Here is a 22072-nt window from a genome sequence, read left to right as displayed (position 1 = left end):
CTAAATCTGCTTTTTCATAAAATCACAGAAATCGATGTTTTACTAATACTGAATTAAATCTTGATCTATAAATTGATTCCTCTTTATCATTATCATTGTCATTATCAAAGGAGAATGATCTGACAATATTCTTGCTTCATATTCCATATTTTTCACTCTGTCTTGAATATTTGTTGTAAAATATCTTTCCTTGAATAAGTTTTATGTCTATTTGAATAAAATGAATAATTTTTTCACTTTTGGATTAATTCTTCTCCATAAATCAATCAAATTTATATCTTTCATCAATTATAAAGTTAATTTTGCTACTTTTGATTTTGAAACAACCTTTGTTGATCTATCTAAAACTGGATCTCGACAAAAGTTAAAATCCCCACTTATTAATAATTTGTCATCTGCATTAGCCAAATTCAAAAAGACCTCTTGTATAAATTTTACATCATTTTCATTTGGTGCATAAATATTCATAAGAGGCCATTGTTCTGAAAAAAAAATGACAATGTATAATTACATATCTCCCCGCCGAATCAATTAATGTTTTGTATTTTAATTGGTAAATTTTTATTAACCAAAATTGCAACTCCTCTCACCTTTGAGTTAAATGAAGTTGCAATAACATTTCCAACCCAATCTCTTTTTAATTTCTGATGTTCGCTCTCTATTAAGTGTGTTTTTTGTAAAAAAGCTATATTTATATTCATTTTTTTAATATGTGTTAAGATTCTTTTTCTTTTCCCCGGTCCATTAAGCCCATTAACATTAAAACTTTAAAAATTTAGTAAATTAGTCATTGTTTTTAATTGGGTTACTCCAATCTATAATAACATCTAATCTTTCAACATTCTTGGTACCTTGGGGAATCTTTTTAAAATTCTCCATGTTGCTATGTGTGTCCCCACCAATCATCCAGGCAAAAAAAGAAAGATAGAAGAAAAATAGATTATAAAGAAAAAAACAAAATACCCCCCCCCCCCCTACTAATGTTGTGGATAAAAAAGAACACAACATTACCCCCCTCTGCTGTACGGGTCATGGCAATTGAATCCCATAGCAATCGATCCAAAGCTCCCCCAGCTCCCCCACAACATAAAAAAGTATATATGAGAAGAAAAAAAAGGAAAAAATACTACTTGCAATTACTATTTCACAAATTTTGCCTTTCTCCCCCTGTATCATCCTTAAATGTCCATCAATTCCATTCACTGTCTCTGTCTTCATATTTAATCCATTATGCTTGGAAATCTCTATGTGTAGTTAGCGAATAACTGGGAGTTTTTGTGCGAACTCCTCCGCTTCACGATAATCGGTAAAAAATCTTTTTCCAACCTCCAAAAAAATTATCAGTGTTGCTGGGTGATGCATTATGAATTTATAACCCTTTTCCCATAAAGCATTTTTCACTGGGTTAAATTCCTTCTTTCTCTTCAAAAGGTTATAACGTATATCAGGATAGAAAAGAACTGCTTTCCCTTCTATCATCAATGGCCCTTTACTCTTTCTGGCACATTGGGCAGCCGCCTTCAGGATCTTTTCTTTATCTTGGTATCTTAAGCATTTTATCAAAATTGATTGCGGATTTTGATCAGTTTGATGTCTTGATCTTAAGGCTCTATGAGCCCTTTCAATCTCAATTAGAGTTTCTTCTTCCATTTCCAAGTTTTCAGGGATCCATTTTTGAAAAAAAATAGTTGGATCTTCTCCTTCTATGTCTTCTTTAAGTCCAACAAAGTATTGTTTCGTCTGCTAAAATTTTCAAGCTTATCCACTTTTTCCAACAATTGTTTTCTTTCTAATGTCCAGGCAGAGATATTATCTTCCGTTTTATTCATTCTTTCAACCATGTCTTTCATTGTGGCTTCCAAGTCTATAATTCTTTTTCATTTTTTCCTGTCTTTTTATCATTTTATCAAACATAATCTCCATATTTAGTCCTGACGAAGGGTCTCGGCCCGAAACATTGACAGCGCTTCTCCCAATAGATGCTGTCTGGCCTGCTGTGTTCCACCAGCATTTTGTGTGTGTTGTTGTCTCCATATTTATCTTTTTTTTTGATTTCTTTTAATGCATTTATTTTTTCTAATTTACGCATTATTTGTATCAAGGTTTTTTCTATATTTCCAGAAAAACTTTTACCTCCATCTTTGTCTGATTTTTCCAGAGAATCTGAATCTGCCTCAGATTCACTTTCACTTCCGGTTTCAATCGTAACTGGGATTTGTAGTTCGGGTTGCTTGCGTTTGCGCATGCCCCTTCCTTCATGTTTGCGCAGTTCTTGTTGATCTTTTTCTTTAGAAATGTTCGATGTTGCCGCAGTTTCCTGTTCTGTATCACCGCAGGTAAAATGTACCTGAGCCCGCAGTTCGCAGCGGGCCTTGATTCTGTTCCAACTTGCATTGTCTTCATGGTAGTAGTTTTCTTCATCTTCTGTTTATGAGACATAGTTTGAAACAATCCGGAGTAGTTTATAAGTAACTTTTAGAAAGTATTTACTAACTTTTATTCACTTAAACATTAATTCACTGATTTTTTACGGGAGAGCTGGTTTCCCGCGTCTCAATCCTACGTGATCATGTGACATCCCCCCTTTCCCCCACGGACTGTGGTTGGTGATCTTTAGGTTCCAGAGAGAAAGTTACTACCCAGTATGGTGTTGAAATTTCTTTAATGCTCCTAATTTTCCTTCACAGGTCTGAGGTCAGTAATCACTGAGATCCTGGCAAGCTGGAATGACTTCCAGCTGCTGCAGTTGACGGACTTCTACCGGGACAGGCTGGAGCAGGCGATGGAAGGAGGGGTGCACGGAGTGAGCCTGGCGTTAACGGCCGAGAATCAGTTCAGCGGAGAGGAACATCGGGTGAGTGGGAGAGAGAATGGGTTTGAATTTTCACACACCACAGCACTGATGGGTGTCGGGACTCTCACTCATTGGATAATAAATCATAAAACAAATTAGAAATAAATATAAATAATTCTTAAAAATGTGAATCTCAAGCGATGATTCAAAAAGTTGTAAATACCCCTGCTGGTGGCTCAATGTTCAGAGCGAGGGGAGTAGGCAACAGTTCTATGATGTTGCATTAAACGAGTTTAAATGGAAATACGACAGGAATCTTCATTTCAGGAAAGTGCGGCCTCTCTACCTGCACAGTTCGCTACCTGGTGGCCATGGTAGCGGGGGATCTGCTGACCGTAGTCACAGAGGTTCTTTTGCGTCATGTCTTACATTATTATTTTCCATGGCATTTTCTGAGGATTTACCCTGTGTGCAAGGTTATGGAGGTACTGAGGCTCACAGCCACATACTTGTCTGTCTGGTTCACCGTCACCTTCACTGTTGATCGGTTTCTTGCCATCTGCTGTCAGAAGCTGAAAACAAAATATTGCACCGGTCCAGTATGACGGCAGGATTCAGTGAGAACCAGGGCATTACGACCGGATGCCACAGGAGCTTGAGTGTGTTCTGTTCTGGGTGGAGATCATTCTATTACAATCTGTATTTGCAAACGGTGTGAATCGGGGAATACGGCCATGTTGTAATGTGTAATCACCGAACAAACCTCCACTGGAAAAGGCAAAGGAAAGGCATCAGGTGTCAGCTGGTAATCCGCTGTCATGTTGGACACTGGCGGACTGAGGAGATGAATCACATCATCTTTTCTGCAACTTCCCAGAGACTGTTCACGCTGATACAAAAACCCTCCTGACTTCTTTCTTCATCTGTGATCAATATTTTCTGATTTGTGTTTTGCATCATCAAATCCGGTGAGGAATTATTTATGGATTTGGTACCATGTCAATGAAGCGGCCACAGACCAGCCAGGATCTCATTGACTGGTGGACCAGATTCACGGTGAATGTCCCTCCGTGTGCTCTGCACTCAGAATGTACAGTCCATGTCCAGACAGGATAAGCACCCGTCCGGGTGATCCCGTTACAGAGCACATCATTTACTTCTCACTGTCTGTGTGAATCTGTCAGTCCCCAATATGTTCACTGTTACTGTTCACAGAAAATCTCTGATCTCGCTGATAAGGGAGAGCGGGCGGACAGTTCTAAACTCCTCCTGAGCCTGGTGATGGAGAAAGGCTCCCGCGCCCGGAGGGTGATGTGGGAAACCTTTGTCAAAATGCGGATTGGTGTCCCAAATTTGGACAAAATACTGAAGGAAATACAGATATATGGTGAGATAATGTCAGAGATTAATTCAAATTTGGATTGAATACAGCACACTTTAAAATTTTACAAAAATGATTTCCTCAATTTGTTGATATTTAAACAGGTTGTGATCCTTCCCATCAACCAATTCCCGCTCAAATTTTACAAAAGGTTCTCAGTGAGCTGAAAGGTAAGTGAACGTGCATTGAACATTGAAGAGTATAACACAGGAACAGGCCATTAGGCAAATAATATTGTGCTGAAACAGCTATGAAATAAATCAAACAAACCTGAAGTCTAATCTCTCTTTTCTTCACCATGTCCACATGCTTCCATCTTCCTTACATCCAGGTTACTGCCCAAACGTTCCTTAAAATCTTCTAATAATTTGCCTTGACCACCTTACCAGGCAGTGCATTCCAGGCAGGCATGAATGTCTGATTTAAAAATAAGATATCCCTCACATCCCCCTTCATTCTACACTCTCTCACCTTCAACATATTCCCTCTGGTAATAGACATTTCAACCCCGGGAAACTGATTTCTTTGTCCACTCTATCCAAGCCTCTCGTAATCTTGTGAACCTGTGTCAGAGCTCCTCTCAGCCTCCGATGAACCAGAGCAAACAAGCTAATTTCATCCAGCCTCTCATGGTAGCACATGCCTTCTAAACCAGGCAGGATCCTGGTAAATCTCTTCTGCTCCCTCTCTAAAGCCTCAACATCCCTCCGGTAGTGGGGTGATCAGAACGGTACGCAATGGCCCAGATGTAGCCGAAGCGGAGTTCATAAGGTTGAAACTTGACCTCTGTTTCCACCAATGGTTGTAATTTGCATCCGGCGGTTCAGTTGTTGAGCCACGAGGATCTGACCAGGTAAATACTGGCACTGTGACAGAGAACACAGTGAGACACAGGGAAACATCTTTTGCCAGAGGGAGAGTTTTCAAAGGCCATTTTGAAGAAAGAGGCAGAGCGCTGGCGAGTTTGAGGAAGGTGGTCACACCGCTCTGGGGCCTGCAACTACAGATCCCCACCGGAGTCTGAGTGGAGAAGGGGCGATCTGGAGATGGGGTGAAAAACTTTTATTTCTTCACACCAAAAAGTCAAAACCCTCTCTTGCCAACCACTGCCCCTCCTGAACAGCCTCATCCTGAACCATTTTTCAAACTCCCCCAGTTCCCGCAGATTATCCACTGAAGTTCCAGTCACAGAATAGTAATAATAGCATCACTTTAATTAGAAAAGCAGGGAACATCCCAACTGGTCTGTTCAACCACAGAGCAGCTCTTAGAGAAATACAAGGAATCTCAGCCAGAACCCTGGCTCAGTCTCTCTCATTTACAATAACAAATCCCAACGATGATAATTTAAATATGGGAGCAGAGATAGACGAATCAGGAAGTTTACAAACTACTCACGTTTCTGGGACCTCTGTAAATATTGCTCCAGTCCACACCCGGTCAATGAAACGCCTCAGAGTCCCTGAACACGGGTTTAGTAAATCGCTACAAGTTTGATCATCATTGACCTTCATCCTGGTTGCAGAGGGAACAGACAAGACAGAGAAACTCCCAAACCCATTTCTGAATATGAAACAGATACACTCCCTGATTATTGAAGAACATCATCTCTGCCACTGTCACATTCTCTAAAGTGAATATGTCCAGGATCAGTGAGACAGTAGTGGATCACCACTACTAGGGGTGGTTAGTGTTTTGCAGTATGTCGGGTTCCTCTCAGGGATGTGTGGGGTCTCGCAGTGTGTCAGGACCCTGTCCAGAGTGTGTGGGGTCTCACACTGTGTCAGGACCCTGTCAGGGGTGTGTGGGGTCTCACAGTATGTCAGGACCATGTCAGGGGTGTGTGGGGTCTCACAGTATGTCAGGACCATGTCCGGAGTGTGTGGGGTCTCACAGTGTGTCAGGACCATGCCAGGTGTGCGTGGGGTCTCACAGTGTGTTAGGACCCTGTCAGGGGTGTGTGGGGTCTCTCAGTGTGTTAGGACCGTGTCAGGGGTGTGTGGGGTCTCAAAGTGTGTCACTGGGAGAGATGCTGGGAGACCCCACACACCCCTGACAGGGTCCTGACACACCGTCAGACCACACACACCCGTGATAGGGTCTTGACACACTGTGAGACCCTACACACCCCTGACAGGGTCCTGACACAATATCAGGGTCCTGCGCTCCCTATCACAGCCGAACACATTGAATAGATACCCCACACACTCCTGACAGGGTCCTGTCGCACTGTGAGACACCACACACCCCCGAGAGGGTCCTGACACCCTGTGAGACCCCACACACCCCTGACAGGGACGTGACACACTTTAAGTCCCCACACACCCCTGACAGGGTCCTGACGCACTGTGAGACCCCACACACAAACCTGACAGGGTCCTGACACACCGTGAGACCACACACACCCCTGACAGAGTCCTGATTCACTGACAGACCACAGACACCCCCGAGAGGGTCCTGACACCCTGTGAGACCCCACACACCCCTGACAGGGTCCTGACACACTGTGAGACCACACACACACCCGACAGGGTCCTGACGCACTGTGAGACTCCACACACCCCTGACAGGTTCACGACCGACTATGAGTCCCCACAGACCCCTGACATGGTCCTTACACACTGAGAGAAACCACACACCCCTGACAGGGTCCTAGCACACTGTGAGACCACCCACACACACCTGACAGAGTCCTGACATACTGTGAGACCCCACAAACCCCTGTTAGGATACTGACAAACTGATAAACCCCACACATCATTGACAACGTCCTGACACACTGTGAGATCCCACACACCCCTGACAGGGTCCTGACCACTGTAAGACCCCACACACCCCTGACAGGGTCCTGACCCACTGTGAGACCCCACACACCCCTAACAAGAGTCCTGACACACTGTGAGATCAACACACCCCTGACAGGGTCCTGACCCACTGTGAGACCCCACACACCCCTAACAAGAGTCCTGGCACACTGTGAGATCAACACACCCCTGACTGGGTCCTGACACACTGTGAGACCCCACACACCTCTGACAGGGTCCTGACAAACTGTGAGACCCCACACACCACTGACTGGGTCCTGACACACTGTGAGACCCCACACACCTCTGACAGGGTCCTGACACACTGTGAGACGCCACACTCGATCGGCAGGGTCCTGACACAGTGTCAGACCCCACACACCCCTGACAGTTACCTCACACACTGTGAGACCCCACACACCCCTGACAGGTTCCTGACACACTGTGAGATCCCACACAACCTCAACAGGGTCCTGACACACTGTGAGACCCCACACACCCCTGACAGGGTCCTGACACACTGTGAGACCCCACACGCCCCTGACAGGTTCCTGACACACTGTGAGACCCCACACACCCCTGACAGGGTCCTGACACACTGTGAGACCCCACACGCCCCTGACAGGTTCCTGACACACTGTGAGACCCCACACACCCCTGACAGGGTCCTGACACACTGTGAGACCCCACACACCCCTGACAGGTTCCTGACATGCTGTGATACCCCACACATCCCCTGACAGGGTCCTGACACACTGTGAGAGCCCACACACCCCTGACAGGGTCCTGATACACTGTGAGACCCCACGCTCGATCGGCAGCGTACTGACACACTGTGAGACCACACACACCTGACAGGATACAGTCACGCTTTGAGACCCCACACACCTCACAGGGTCCTGACACAGTGTGAGACCCCACACACCCCTGACAGGGTCCTGACACACTGTGAGACCCCACACACCCCTGACAGCGTTCTGACACACTTTGAGACCACACACACCCCTGACAGCGTTCTGACACACTTTGAGACCACACACACCCCTGACAGGGTCCCGACAGACTGCGAGATCCCGCAACCTCCTAAGAGGATCCTGAGAAACAGTCAGACCACCCACACACACCTGACAGGGTCTTGACACACTGTGAGATCCCACACACATCTGCCATGGTCCTGACACACTGTGAGATCCCACATATCCTTGACAGGGTCCCGACTGACTGTGAGACCCCACACACCTTGCATGGACCTAACACACTGAGAGACACCACACCCTCCTAAGAGGAACCTGAGAAACAGTGAGAGCCCCACACAACCCTGACAGGGTCCTGACACACTGTGAGACCCCACACACCCCTGACAGGGTCCTGACACACTGTGAGACCCCACACACCACTGACAGGGTCCTGACACACTGTGAGACCCCACTCACCCCTGACAGGGTCCTGACACACTGTGTGACCCCACACACCCCTGACAGTGTCCTGACTCACTGTGAGACTCCACACACATCTGACAGGTTCCTGACATACTGTGAGATCCCAGACAGCCCTGACAGGGTGCTGACAGACTGTGAGATCCCACAAATCCCTGTTAGGATACAGTCACATAGTGAGACCCCACACCGCTGACAGGGTCCTGACACACTGTGAGACCCCACACAAACCTAATAGGGTCTTGACACACTGTGAAACCCCACACTCCCCTGACAAGGTCCTGACACACTGTGAGATCCCACACACCCCTGACAGCGTTCTGACACACTGTGAGACCCCACACTCCCCTGACAAGGTCCTGACACACTGTGAGACCCCACACACCCCTGACAGTGTTCTGTCGCACTGTGAGACCCCACACACCCTTGACAGTGTCCTGACACACTGTGAGACCCCTCACACCCCTGACTGGGTCCTGACACACTGTGAGACCCCACACACCCCTGACAGGTTCCTGACACACTGTGAGACCCCACACACCCCTGACGGCGTTCTGACACACTGTGAGACCCCACACACCCCTGACAGGGTCCTGACACACTGTGAGACCCCACACACCCCTGACAGGGTCCTGACACACTGTGAGATCCCACACACCTCTGACAGGGTCCAAACACACTTTGGGTTCCAGTCACAGAATGAGACCCCACACACCCATGACAGGATCTGATTAAAAGTTTATTCCACAGAAGAAAATGACAGCTGTGACAGTAGTGGGAGATTATTCGGGACAGGACAGTCGTCGGTCAGTAAACTACCAGGGAAATACTGACTTTCACAGCACAGTTAATGTGGAAATGTGATGATCTGGGGTTTATCTAGACCAGGCCTCTCTGTCCAGTCAGCGATCTGTCAATTGAATTTACTTTTCTGTATGAAAATCCATCAATAAATCCAATTAATGCAATAGCTTTGAGCTAACTCTTGTATGCTTAACAACTGAGTTCAGAGTTGAAGCATCTAACAGTTTCTCCACTGTCTGTTCCCATGGAAGATGTTCAACAGAAACACAAGGAGACTCTGCGGGCACAAACTGAAACACTGAGAGTGAACACGATCCTGATGAGGGAGAAGGTGAAGGTTTTCCAGCTGGTTGATCGATACGCTGAGCTCACGGTCATTTCTACTGTTCGAGATCGGAGACTGGTGGAACATGAGCTGCTGGCGAGAGGCAGATTCCACGAGGAGTGGAGACAGAAACATCTCTGTCGAGAGCTGAAAAAAATCCGGACGGATCAGTTATTCCAGAGCAGGTTTTCCCGAAGTTACTCCACATCTGGGAGTTCGGCAGCAATGTCCGGAGTCCCGGGGATCGGGAAAACAACAATGGTTCAAAAGATTGTTTATGACTGGGCCATGGGGAAAATATTCCAAGATTTCAAGTTTGTCTTCAGTTTCAAATTCCGAGATTTAAACTCCATTAACTGCAGGATAAACATGAGGGAACTGATTCTGGATCAGTATCCTTACTTTGGGAATATTCTGAGAGAGGTCTGGAAGAACCCAGAGGGATTGCTGTTTATATTCGATGGTTTGGATGAATTCAATGACACAATAGATTTTGCTGACAGTTGGAGAGATGCAGAACCCAAGCACCAGTGCCCAGATCCCGAGTGGTGGTGTGAAGTGTCTGACATTGTGTACAGTTTAATCCAGGGCAGCCTGCTCCCAGGGTGTTCAGTGCTGGTGACCACCCGCCCCACTGCGTTACATTTATTGGAAAAGGCTGAGATTAGTGTCTGGGCTGAAATCCTGGGATTTGTTGGTGAGGAACGGAAGGAATATTTCATCAGGTATTTTGAAGATCAGACGCTGGCGGAAGCTGTTTTCAAGCACGTGAAGGAGAACGAGATCCTGTACACCATGAGCTACAACCCCTCCTACTGCTGGATCCTCGCTCTGGCACTGGGCCCCTTCTTCACACAAAGAGTCAGGGACCCGCAGCGAGTTCCCAAGACCATCACCCAACTGTACTCCTACTATATTTACAACATCCTGAAAAACCATGGCCGTGAGATTGAGAACCCCCGTGATGTGTTACTCAGGGTTGGTCAGATGGCCTTCAGAGGAGTGTCCGAGAGGAAGATTGTGTTTACAGATGGAGATTTGATCAACTACAATCTGCAGCCTTCCCAGTTCCTGTCCGGGTTCCTGATGGAGCTTTTGGAGAGAGAGGATTCTGCCCACAGCGTGGTGTACACATTCCCACACCTCACCATCCAAGAGTTTGTAGCTGCAGTCGCACAATTCCTGAATCCACATCCCGGGGATATCCTGAAATTCCTCACTGAAGTCCACAGCACGACAGATGGGCGATTTGAGGTATTTCTCCGTTTTGTTGCTGGTCTTTCCAACCCAATGACAGCTCGGGGCCTGGAGGAGTTTCTGGGTCCATTTCCCAATGAAACAACCTGCCGCGTGATTGACTGGGTGCAGGAGGAAGTTAAACGCCAGAGTGGAAACACATGGAGTGAAGCTGGTAAAAGGAGCCTCCTGAACACATTGCACTACCTGTTTGAGTCTCAGAATCGTGGACTGGCTCAGGAAACACTGGGATCTGTGGAAACACTTTCATTCAGTGGAATGACACTGACCCCGATTGACTGCACGGTCTTGTCTCATGTCATCGGACTCTGTAATACAATAAAACACCTCAATCTGGAGAACTGCCACATTCAGTGTGAAGGAATCCAGCGGGTGGGACCCGGGCTGCACAATTGCCAGGAGTTGAGGTAACTTGATTTATCTCTCACTCTGAACTGTGAAACTGTTCCTTGTGTTGTTTCAATGGAAAGTGATTTGGGTAAAACTGTAGTAAATCAGGTTGTGAGGAATTGTGACAAATGCCCAGGGTATCGGTAGTAATTCCCCAAGGACGGTAGGGTTCTGTGGTTCCTTGTGAAGGGATGTTGGAGACTTCATCAGATCAGTGGACAATGACCATTGGTTTAATGGTAGTAAATCACAGGAATGGCTGTGTTTCTCGCTGCCTGTGACACGTCCATTGACAATGTTCCTTCTCACTGTTACTGACACCCAGACCGACACTGACTGCAGCAGGTGGGTCAGAGATTCACACCCCCTTCGCGGTGAGGGACAAGAGACCGTCAGCAGATTTTCCCAGTGAGAAAGAAAGAAATGCCATTGTGAGATTGTCCTCCCACTGCCCTTCCCTGTATGGGACTTTGCTCACTTCCAGATACGCAAAGAGCGAGGGTGCATCTCCTCTGGGCTTCTGTTCGGACCCAACACACACATACAAAAAATTACTGCATCCGCTCGTCTTGTCGGATTATCGTTTACCCTTGGAATCCTCCTGTGGGACCTCTCATCCCAAACCCCCATCCATTCTTTAGAATCTCGCCCCCATCCCCATTCCTCCTGTGGGCTCTCTATTACTCTTTCCTCATCATCCTGTGGGATGTCTTTTCCACACAAACCCTGCCCCCCTTCCTGTGAGATCTCTCCTCCCCATCCCTCTTCCTCCTGTCGGATCTCTTCTCCCCATCCCTCTTCCTCCTGTGGGATCTCTCTTCCCCATCCCCTTCCTCCTGTGGGATCTCTCTTCCCCATCCCCCTTTTGCCTGTGGGATCTCTCCTGCCCATAGAATCATAAAATCATAGAACACTACAGCACAGAAAACAAGCCATTCGGTCCTTCTAGTCTGTACCAAAACCTTATTCCGCTAGTCCCATTGACCTGCACCCAGTCCATAACCCTCCAGTCCTCTCTCATCCATGTATCTATCCAACTTATTCTTAAAGCTTAAGAGTGAGTCCACATTTTCCACATCAGATGGCAGCTTGTTCCACACTCTCACCACCCTCTGAGTGAAGAAGTTCCTCCTAATGCTCCCCCTAAACCTTTCCCCTTTCACGCTGAAGCCATGTCTTCTTATATTTATCTCTCCTAATCTATGTGGAAAGAGCCTATTCGCATTTACCCTGTCTATACCCTCATAATTTTGTAAACCTCTATCAAATCTCCCCTCATTCTTCTATGCTCCAAGGAATAAAGTCCTAATCTGTTCAATCCTTCCTTGTAACTCAACTCCTGAAGACCCGGCAACATCCTAGTAAATCTTCTCTGCACTTTTTCAAACTTACTGATATCCTTCCTATAGTTCAGTGACTAGAACTGCACACAATACTCCAAATTTGGCCTCACCAATGTCTTATACAACCTCATCATAATATTCCAACTCCTATACTCAGTTCTTTGCTTTATGAATGGCAGGATGCCAAAAGCCTTCTTTACAACCCTGTCTACCTGTGACACCAGTTTTAGGGAATTATGCATCTGAATTCCCAGATCCCTTTGATCCTCCGCACTCTTCAGTGCCCTATCGTTTATCGTGTCTGTCGTACCTTGCTCTGTCCTTCCAAAATGGAACACCTCACACTTGTCTGCATTAATTTCCATCTGCCATTTTCTGGCCCATTCTTCCAGTTGGTCCAGATCCCTCTGCAAGCTTTGAACGCCTTCCTCGCTGTCCACAACGCCTCTATCTTAGTGTCATCCGCAAACCTGTTCAACCAATTTATCACATTATCATCTAGATCATTGATATAGACAACAAACAAAAATGGTCCCAACACAGATCCCGGAGACACACCACTACTCACAGGCTTCCAGTCTAAGAAGCAATCATCCACTACCACTCTCTGTCTTCTCCCACACAGCCAATTCAAATCCAGTTTATAACCTCTCCATGGATACATAGTGTCTGGACCTTTGGAACTAATGTGGGACCTTGTCAAAGCCCTTACAAAAGTCCATGTAGACAACATCCACAGCCTTTTCTTCATATGCATTCTTGGTAACCTCCTTGAAAAACACTACAGGATTGATTAAACACAATCTAACACACACAAAGCCATGCTGACTATCTTTAATCAGCCCTTGGCTGTCCAAATCCTATATATCTGATCTGTCAGAACACCTTCCAGTAATTTACTGATGTCAGGCTTACTTCTCTGTAATGACCTGGTGTACTTTTGGAGCCTTTTTCAAACAACAGAACAACATGAGCTACCCTCCAATCCTCTGGCACCACACCCATGGCTGAGGACATTTTAAATATTTCTGCCAGGGCCCCTGGAATTTCTACACTAGTCTCTCTCAAGGTCCGAGGGAATATCATGTCAGGCCCGGAGATTTATCTACCTTTATTCACTGTAAGGCAGCAAGCAGCTCCTCCTCTTTAATCTCAATATGTTCCATGACACTACTGTTTGTTTGCCTTAATTTCATATCCGCTATGCCAGTTTCCTGAGTAAACACTGACGCAAAAAAACTGTTTAAGATCTCCCCCATCTCGTAAGGCTCCACACACTGACGACCACTCTGATCTTCTTGGGGACCAATTTTGTCCTTTAGTATCCTTTTACTCTTAATATACTTGTAGAAACCCTTCGGGTTTACCTTCACATTGTCTGCCAAAGCAACCTCATGTCTTCTTTTTGCCTTCCTGATTTCCTTCTTTAGAATTCCCTTACATTATCTATACTCTTAAAGTATCTCATTTGTTCCTTGTTGCCTATAGCTGCTAAACACCTACGTAACCAGATCACCAATATCCCTTGAAAACCAAGGTTCCCTATCCCTGTTATCTTTGCCTTTAATCCTGGCAGGAACATGCAAACTCTGCACTCTCAAAATTTCACCCTTGAAGGCGTTCCACTTACTGAACACATCCTTGCCAGAAAACAACTTATCCCAATCCACTCTTCCCAGATCCTCTCTCATTTCCACAAAATTGGCCCTTCTCCAATTCAGAACCTTAACTGGTGGACCAGTCCTATCCTTAACCATAATTATCTTGAAACTAATGACATTATGGTCACTGGACCCAAAATGTTTGCTTACACATACTTCTGTCACCTGACCTGTCTGGTTCCGTAATAGGAGATCAGGTGCTGCACCCTCTCTCGTTGGTACCTCAATATATTGATTTAGAAAACTTTCCTGAACACATTTGACAAACTCCACGCCATCTAACCCTTTCTCGGAGTGGGAGTCCCCGTCAATATGTGAAGTTAAAATCCCCTACGATTACAACTTTCTGTTTCTTAACTCTCTACAGATTTGCCCCTCTGATTCTCTCTGCCTATTGGGCGTCCTATAATACAACCCTAATAGTGTGGTAAACCTTTCCTGTTCCTCAGCTCCACCCATATGGCCTCTGTAGCTGTCCCGTCTCCGCACAGCTGTGATATTCTCCCTGACTGGTAATGCCACTTCTCCCCCTTTCATCCCTCCCCCTCTATCACGTCTGAAACAATGGAAACCTGGAACATGAAGCTGCCAGTCCTGCCCCTCCTACAAACAATTCTTATTAATAGCAATAATGTCGAAATCATCATGTGCCAATCTACGCCCTAAAATCATCTGCCTTCCCAACAATACTCCTTGCATTGAAATAGATGCACCTGAGAACAATTCTATCACGTACAAACCTTTGATATCTGTCTATACAAGCAGTCCTCGCATGACACTTATCCTCCACCACCTCACTATCTGCTCTAACACTCTGGTTCCCCTCCCCCTGCAACCTTGTTTAAAACCACCGGAGCAGAACTTGCTAACCTTCCGGCAAGGACGTTAGTCCCCTCCAGTTCAGGTGCAAACTGTCCAATTCGAACTGGTCCCACCTCCCCTGGAAGAAAGCCCAATTGTCCAGAAACATGAACCCCTCCCTCAAGCACCATCCCCTCAGCCACGTATTTAGCTGCATTAACTTCCTCGTTCCAGCTTCACTAGCATGTAGCACGGCTAGCAATCCACCTGTGGGATCACTCCCCCAATTCCCTTCCTCCTGTAGCATCGCTCTTCCCCATTACCTATCCTCTTGTGGGATCTCTCTTCCCCAAGACCCATCCTCCCGAGGGATCTCTCTTCCCAATCCCCTACATCGGGTGGGATCAATCTTCCCCATCCCACTTCCTCCCATGGCATCTATTTTCCCCATCCCTCTTCCTCCTTTGGGATCTCTCCTACTCATCCCCCAACCTCCTGTATGATCTTGCTTCCCCACCCACCTCCTCCTGTCTCGTCTCTCTTCCCCGTGGGATCTGACTTGTCATCCCCACTCCTCCTGTGCCATCTCTCTAGACTATCCACTTTCCTCTTGTGGGTCCTCTGTTCCGATCCCCCACTTCCTGTGGGATCTCTCCTACTCTTCCCCATTCGTCCTGTCAGATCTCTCTTTCCCATCCCCCTTCCTTCTGTGGGATCCCTTTTTCCATTCCCACATGCCCCAGCCTCCTGTGGGATCTCACTTCCCCATCCCCCTTCCTTCTGTGCGATCTCTCTTCCCCATCCCCCTTCCTCCTGTGGGATCTCTCTTCCCCATCCCCCTTCCTCCTGTGCGATCTCTCCTCCCCATCCCCCTTCCTCCTGTGGGATCTCTCTTCCCCATCCCCCTTCCTCCTGTGGGGTCTCTCTTCACCAACCCCCTTCCTCCTGTGGGATCTCTCTTCCCCATCCCCCTTCCTCCTGTGGGGTCTCTCTTCCCCATCACCCTTCCTCCTGTGGGATCTCTCCTCCCCGTCCCCCTTCCTTCTGTGGGGTCTCTCCTCCCCATCCCCCTTCCTTCTGTGCGATCTCTCTTCCCCATCCCACAACCCCCATCCTCCTGTGGGATTGCTCTTTCACATTCCTCTTCCTCCTTTGGGATCACTGGTCTATCCGACTTTCTCCTGTGGGCTCTCTCTTCCCCATCCCACTTCCTCCTGTGGGTCATCATAATGCCCCCTCTTGCTGTGGAATCTGTCTTTTCCCCCCACAATTCATCCTGATGTATCTCTGTTCCCCATCCCACATCTTCCTGTCGGATCTCTCTTCCCCATTCTCCTTCCAACTGTGGGATATCTCCTCCCCCCTCTTTCTTCCTAGAGATATATCTTCCCCAACCCTCTTACTTCTGTGGGGTCTCCATTCCCCATCCCCTTCCTCCTGTGGGGTTTCTCCTCCCCATCAACTTCCTGTTGTTGGATCACTCTTCCTCATCCTCCTTCCTCGTGAAATCACTCTTCCCCATCCCCCTTCCTCCATGGGATATCTCTTCCCCATCCACCTTCTTCCTCTGGGATCATTCATGCATCCGACCTCCACATGAGGGCGCTGTCTTTCCCATCCCCCTTCTTCCTGTGGATCTTCTTTTCCCATTCCCCTCTTTCTATGGGATCCCGCTTTCCCATCCCCATTACTCATGAGGTATCTCTCCTACTCATTCCCCTTTCCCCTGTACCATCTCTCCTCCCCATCCCACATCCTCCTCTCTTCCGCATGCTCCTTCCTCCTATGTGATCTCTCTTCACAATCCCACTTCATCCAGTGTGCTCTCTCTTCCCCATCCACTTTCCTCCTGTGAGATCTTTTCTCCCCATCTCGCTTCTCCTATGAGATCGCTCTTCCCTATCCCCTTCCTCATGTGGGATTTATCTTCGACACCCTCTTTCTTCCTGTGGGATGTCTCTTCCTCATCCCGCTTCCTCCTGTAGGTCCTCTGCTCCCATCCCTCCCTCTTCTTGTGGGATCTCCTTTCTACATCCCTATTTCTGCTTTTGGTTCTCTCGTCCATCCGACCTCCTCCTGTGGGCTCTCTCTTCGCCATCCCCCTTCCTTCATTTGCAACTCTATTCCCATTCCCATCTTCCTGTGGCATCTGTCTTTCTCATCTCACTTCCGCCTGTGGGATCTCTCTCCTCCATCCCCGTATTCCAGTGGGAACTCTCTTCCCCATCCCCCTACCTTCGGTGGGATATCTCATCCCCATCATCATTCCTCTTTGGGATCACTCATCCATCCGAAATTCTCCTGTGGGCTCTCCATTCCACTTCCTGCTTCTTCCTGCGGGATCTTTCCTTCTCATCCCACATCCTCCTGTCTGATCTTTCTTCACCATGCTTGATCCTCCTGTGAGTTTCCCTTCTCCATCCTCTTTCCTCTTAAGGGATCTCTCTTCCCCATTCCCCTTCCTCCTCTGGTATCTCTCTTCCCCTTCCCCCTTCCTCCTGTGGGCTCTCCCTTATGCATTTCCCTTCTCCTATGAGATCGCTTTTCCCTATCCCCTTCCTCATGTGGGATTTATCTTCGACATCCTCTTTCTTCCTGTGGGATCTCTCTTCCCCATTCCCCTTCCTCCTGTGGTATCTCTCTTTCCCATCCCTTTCACTCGGGTGGGTCTATTTCACTGTAACCCATTGACATTTCTGCATTTCGTTCAGGAACACTTTCCTCTCCATCGGGGACTGGGACAGAATATGTGCAGTTTAAAGGGTCACACCGACAGACAAAATTACTGACACTTGGCGAATACCCTGGAGCGGGGCAGTGAGGGACATTGACAGTGATGGGAACTCCGTTCAGTGATTTACTGAAGAGTTTAATGTTTCCTGAAACATCCGACTGAGAGAAATTCCCCCAGACCCACGGTTTGAATCACTTTGTTTATCAATCTGTTTGTTTGTGTTTAGACTTGGGATGAATGACCTGGGAGATTCAGGAATGAAACTGGTGTCTGCGGCTCTGAGGTACCCAGAGTGTAAAATACAGAAACTGTGGTAAGTACCAGACTGTGGGAGATTGTGTTTACAGTCACTGGGTGTCTGACACTGACATTAATGTGATCAGTAATTGTGTTACTGATAAACACTGGGGATTTGTACCGTCTCCTGTCTCTCTGTGTCCTTCACCCTCACTCTCTCTCATCTCCAGGCTGATCGATGTCGGTCTCACAGATTCTGGTGCCGAGGATCTCCCCTCCGCTCTCAGTACAAACCCATCACTGACGGAGCTGGACCTGAGTAATAATAAACTGGGAGATTCAGGAGTGAAACTGGTGTCTGCGGCTCTGAGGAACCCAGAGTGTAAAATACAGAAACTGGAGTAAGTACAAGACTGTGGGAGATTGTGTTTACAGTCACTGGGTGTCTGACACTGAACATTAATGTGATCAGTAATTGTGTTACTGATAAACACTGGGGATTTGTACCGTCTCCTGTCTCTCTGTGTCCTTCACCCTCACTCTCTCTCATCTCCAGACTGTGGGAGATTGTGTTTACAGTCACTGGGTGTCTGACACTGGACATTAATGTGATCAGTAATTGTGTTACTGATAAACACTGGGGATTTGTACCGTCTCCTGTCTCTCTGTGTCCTTCACCCTCACTCTCTCTCATCTCCAGGCTGAGGGATGTCGGTCTCACAGATTCTGGTGCTGAGGATCTCGTCTCCGCTCTCAGTACAAACCCATCACTGACGGAGCTGGACCTGAGTAATAATAAACTGGGAGATTCAGGAGTGAAACTGGTGTCTGCGGCTCTGAGGAACCCGGAGTGTAAAATACAGAAACTGGGGTAAGTACCAGACTGGGAGATTGTGTTTACAGTCACTGGGAGTCTGACACTGAACAATAATGTGATCAGTAATTGTGTACTGATAAACACTGGGGATCTGTACCGTCTCCTGTCTCTCTGTCCTTCACCCTCACTCTGTCTCATCTCCAGGCTCAGGAATGTCGATCTCACGGATTCTGGTGCCGAGGATCTCGCCTCCGCTCTCAGTACAAACCCATCACTGACGGAGCTGTACCTGAGTAATAATAAACTGGGAGATTCAGGAGTGAAACTGGTGTCTGCGGCTCTGAGGAACCCGGAGTGTAAAATACAGAAACTGGGGTAAGTACCAGACTGTGGGAGATTGTGTTTACAGTCACTGGGTGTCTGAAACTGAACATTAATATGATCAGTAATTATGTTACTGGTAAACACTGGGGATTTGTACCATCTCCTGTCTCTCTGTGTCCTTCACTCTCACTCTCTCTCATCTCCAGACTGAGGGGCGTCGGTCTCACAGATTCTGGTGCCGAGGATCTCGTCTCCGCTCTCAGTACAAACCCATCACTGACGGTCCTGTACCTGGGATCAAACCCGCTGACAGACCGATCTGTCCCCGCTCTCCGCCGCCTCATACTGACCCTCCCGAGTCTGAAGGAGATCCTGTGAGTGTTTGTGTTAATGTTCAATGTGATAAATTATCAGCGGATCCCCAGGTTTTCTAGTGATATTTGTCTGTCAGTGTTGTTGAAACATTAGCCCCTGTCCCCTGTTACTGACACTGTTGTGTAATCTGTTTATTTCATCTTTATTCTTCTATCTGTTTCAGGCTGTGGGAGAATCGGTTCAGTGAGACCGGGGAGAAGGAACTGGGATCTCTGCGGGGAGTCAGACCCAAACTGAGAGTGTGGACCTTGTGAAAATCTGAATGTGTGAACATCCCCGCCCGCGGGATGGCGACATTTTGGATGATTCCACGCCCTCCCCTTTAACTCCCGCCATTACTTTTAATGGCCGCGCGCCGGGGGTGATTCCCAACGGTTTCAACGGAACCGGCTCAGATCTCGCGCTGTGTGTCGCCTGTTGTCCGGTGGGGCAGCTTCCGCCGGATGTGCGTGTTCGAGACTCCCACGTGACACCCCAGAGAATTACCCAGACAGGAAGAGCCCGGCGGCCGGTGCTGTGTCTGGGACACCGGTATTCCAGGTTGGGATTATCCCGGGAGAGAATCCTTTTGCTCCCTTTGCTGAGGACGATGCATTCGGCAGCCTGGCCGATATAATGATGTCAAATAGACAAATCCCTCGGCAGTGACCCTGGATCTGCAGCGATCCCGGACACGGCCCTGAAGTGTGATTTTATAATCATCGGTTCCCCAATGCAGAGTGACGGTGAGAAATGGGACTGATTATTCAACCGGTCACTCGTTGTCGCCGGTTAGTTAATTGTGTGTGACTGTGAATGAATCAATTTACATTTGTCATGATGAAATCAATAAACTACTGTAACTTCCCATCTTGCTGTCGGACTTTGGTCTCATTGGAGGAGAAACAGTGACCTGGGGTGAGTGCTGCCCCCAGCACCCGATGAACTGAAATAATACATAGTAAATGGTAGGGCATTGAGGAATGCAGTAGAACAGAGTGATCTAGGAATAATGGTGCATAGTTCCCTGAAGGTGGAATCTCATGTGGATAGGGTGCTGAAGAAGGTTTTTGGTATGCTGGCCTTTTTAAATCAGAGCACTGAGTAGAGTTGGGATGTAATGTTACAATTGTACAAGGCGTTGGTCAGGCCAAATTTGGAGTATTGTTTACAGTTCTGGTCACTGAATTATAGGAAAGATGTCACCAAAACAGAGAGAGTACAGAGAAGATTTACTAGAATGTTACCTGGGTTTCAGCATCTAAGTTACAGGGAAATGTTGAACAAGTTAGGTCTTAATTCTTTGGAGCATAGAAGGTTGAGGGGGGACTTAATAGAGGTATTTAAAATTATGAGGGGGATAGATAGAGTTGATGTGGTTATGATTTTTCCATCGAGAGTAGGGGAGATTCAAACGAAGACGTGAGTTGAGAGTTAGGAGGGAAAAGTTTAGGGATAATACGAGGGGAAACTTCTTTAATCAGAGAGTGGTAGCTGTGTGGAACTAGCTTCCAGTAGAAGTGGCAGAGGAAGGTTTGATTTTGTCATTTTTCAAAAAAATGGATAGGTATATGGACAGGAAAGGAATGGAGGGTTATGGGGTGAGTGCAGGTTGGTCAGACATGGTAGAGAGTAAGCGTCTAGCAAGGACGACAACGGCCAAAATGGCCTGTCCCATCAGACACTCCCGGGGTCAGACACAGAGTGGAGCTGTTCTGATTGCGCTGGGAGAAATCGAGGAAAAACTCGAAAGTCGTGAGTTACTTGTAAATTGGTTTGAAACGTCTCTTGGACGTCTAAATGAGCGGCTGGTTTAGTGTGGAAGTTTCGTTTGGAGTATTTCTGCCAGTTTGGGTTCGTTGACGGCTGCGAAATGCGTAGCTCCCGGCTGTGGCCGCTGGCAACTCTCCAGGAAGCAGGTTCGCTCCAAAAACCGGAGACAAACGCCGTTGTTCCCCCACTGTCATCGGGACATCCTCCTTCCATCTCTATCGTCGGGATTCTCGTTCGGTGTCGGAGCCGAAACAGCGTTTGAGACGTCTCGACCTCTCACGGCCTGGAAGTTCTGCAGGACTAACGGAGCCTTTCCTGGCGTTGGAATTTCTGGCGCCGAGCCAGCAAGGTACCGTCGAGTACAAACTTTTCCCGCCAGTTACTCAACTCGCTCCAGGACTTTATAAGCAGCACCACCACCGTATCATTCTCGATTCAGACACACCAGCAACATGACGGACCGGTCTACAGGGAGTCGCAGGCCTTCGGGGAGTTATGCAAAGGCGGCTGCCTCTCCAGCCTCTGACAACGCCCTGTTTCGGACGGTGAAAGTTGAACGCGGGGTGCAATGTATTTTGCGAACTGGAACTACCCTGGAAAAGTGCGCGGAGGCTACGGAGGACTTGTTGGGGAGAGATGGTGTTTTGGCCACTGAGAAACAGTTCGGGAAGGCGGTGTTTTATCTGAGGAATGATGAGTTGGTGCATCGGGCCCTCAGTAGAGGGATCACGGTGGAAAACATCTTTATACAGATGGAGCTGGTGACAGCTCCCACACAACGCATCGTCCTCGTCACCTAAAGCCTTTCATCCCCAACGAGGACCTGCTTCCCGCTTG

The 22072-nt window shown here is 47.6% G+C and overlaps 1 protein-coding gene across 1 annotated transcript; it reads left to right on the top strand.

The window, feature by feature from the left end:
* Positions 1-2687: 2687 nt before the first annotated feature.
* On the top strand, positions 2688-20324 carry LOC132390412 (NACHT, LRR and PYD domains-containing protein 3-like; the record flags this gene model as incomplete). The annotated part of the gene is made up of 10 exons (XM_059963025.1): positions 2688-2854; positions 4010-4181; positions 4280-4345; positions 9471-11208; positions 17957-18043; positions 18198-18368; positions 18668-18838; positions 18989-19159; positions 19315-19482; positions 19647-20324. Coding segments are annotated over 10 exons (3002 nt in total), but the record flags the coding sequence as incomplete, so codon positions are not given.
* Positions 20325-22072: the final 1748 nt, after the last annotated feature.

Source organism: Hypanus sabinus, unplaced genomic scaffold (assembly GCF_030144855.1).
Source record: "Hypanus sabinus isolate sHypSab1 unplaced genomic scaffold, sHypSab1.hap1 scaffold_886, whole genome shotgun sequence".
Classification (NCBI taxonomy): domain Eukaryota; kingdom Metazoa; phylum Chordata; class Chondrichthyes; order Myliobatiformes; family Dasyatidae; genus Hypanus; species Hypanus sabinus.
Note: the sequence above shows the minus strand (reverse complement) of the source record. Positions and strands in the feature narration are given on the sequence as shown.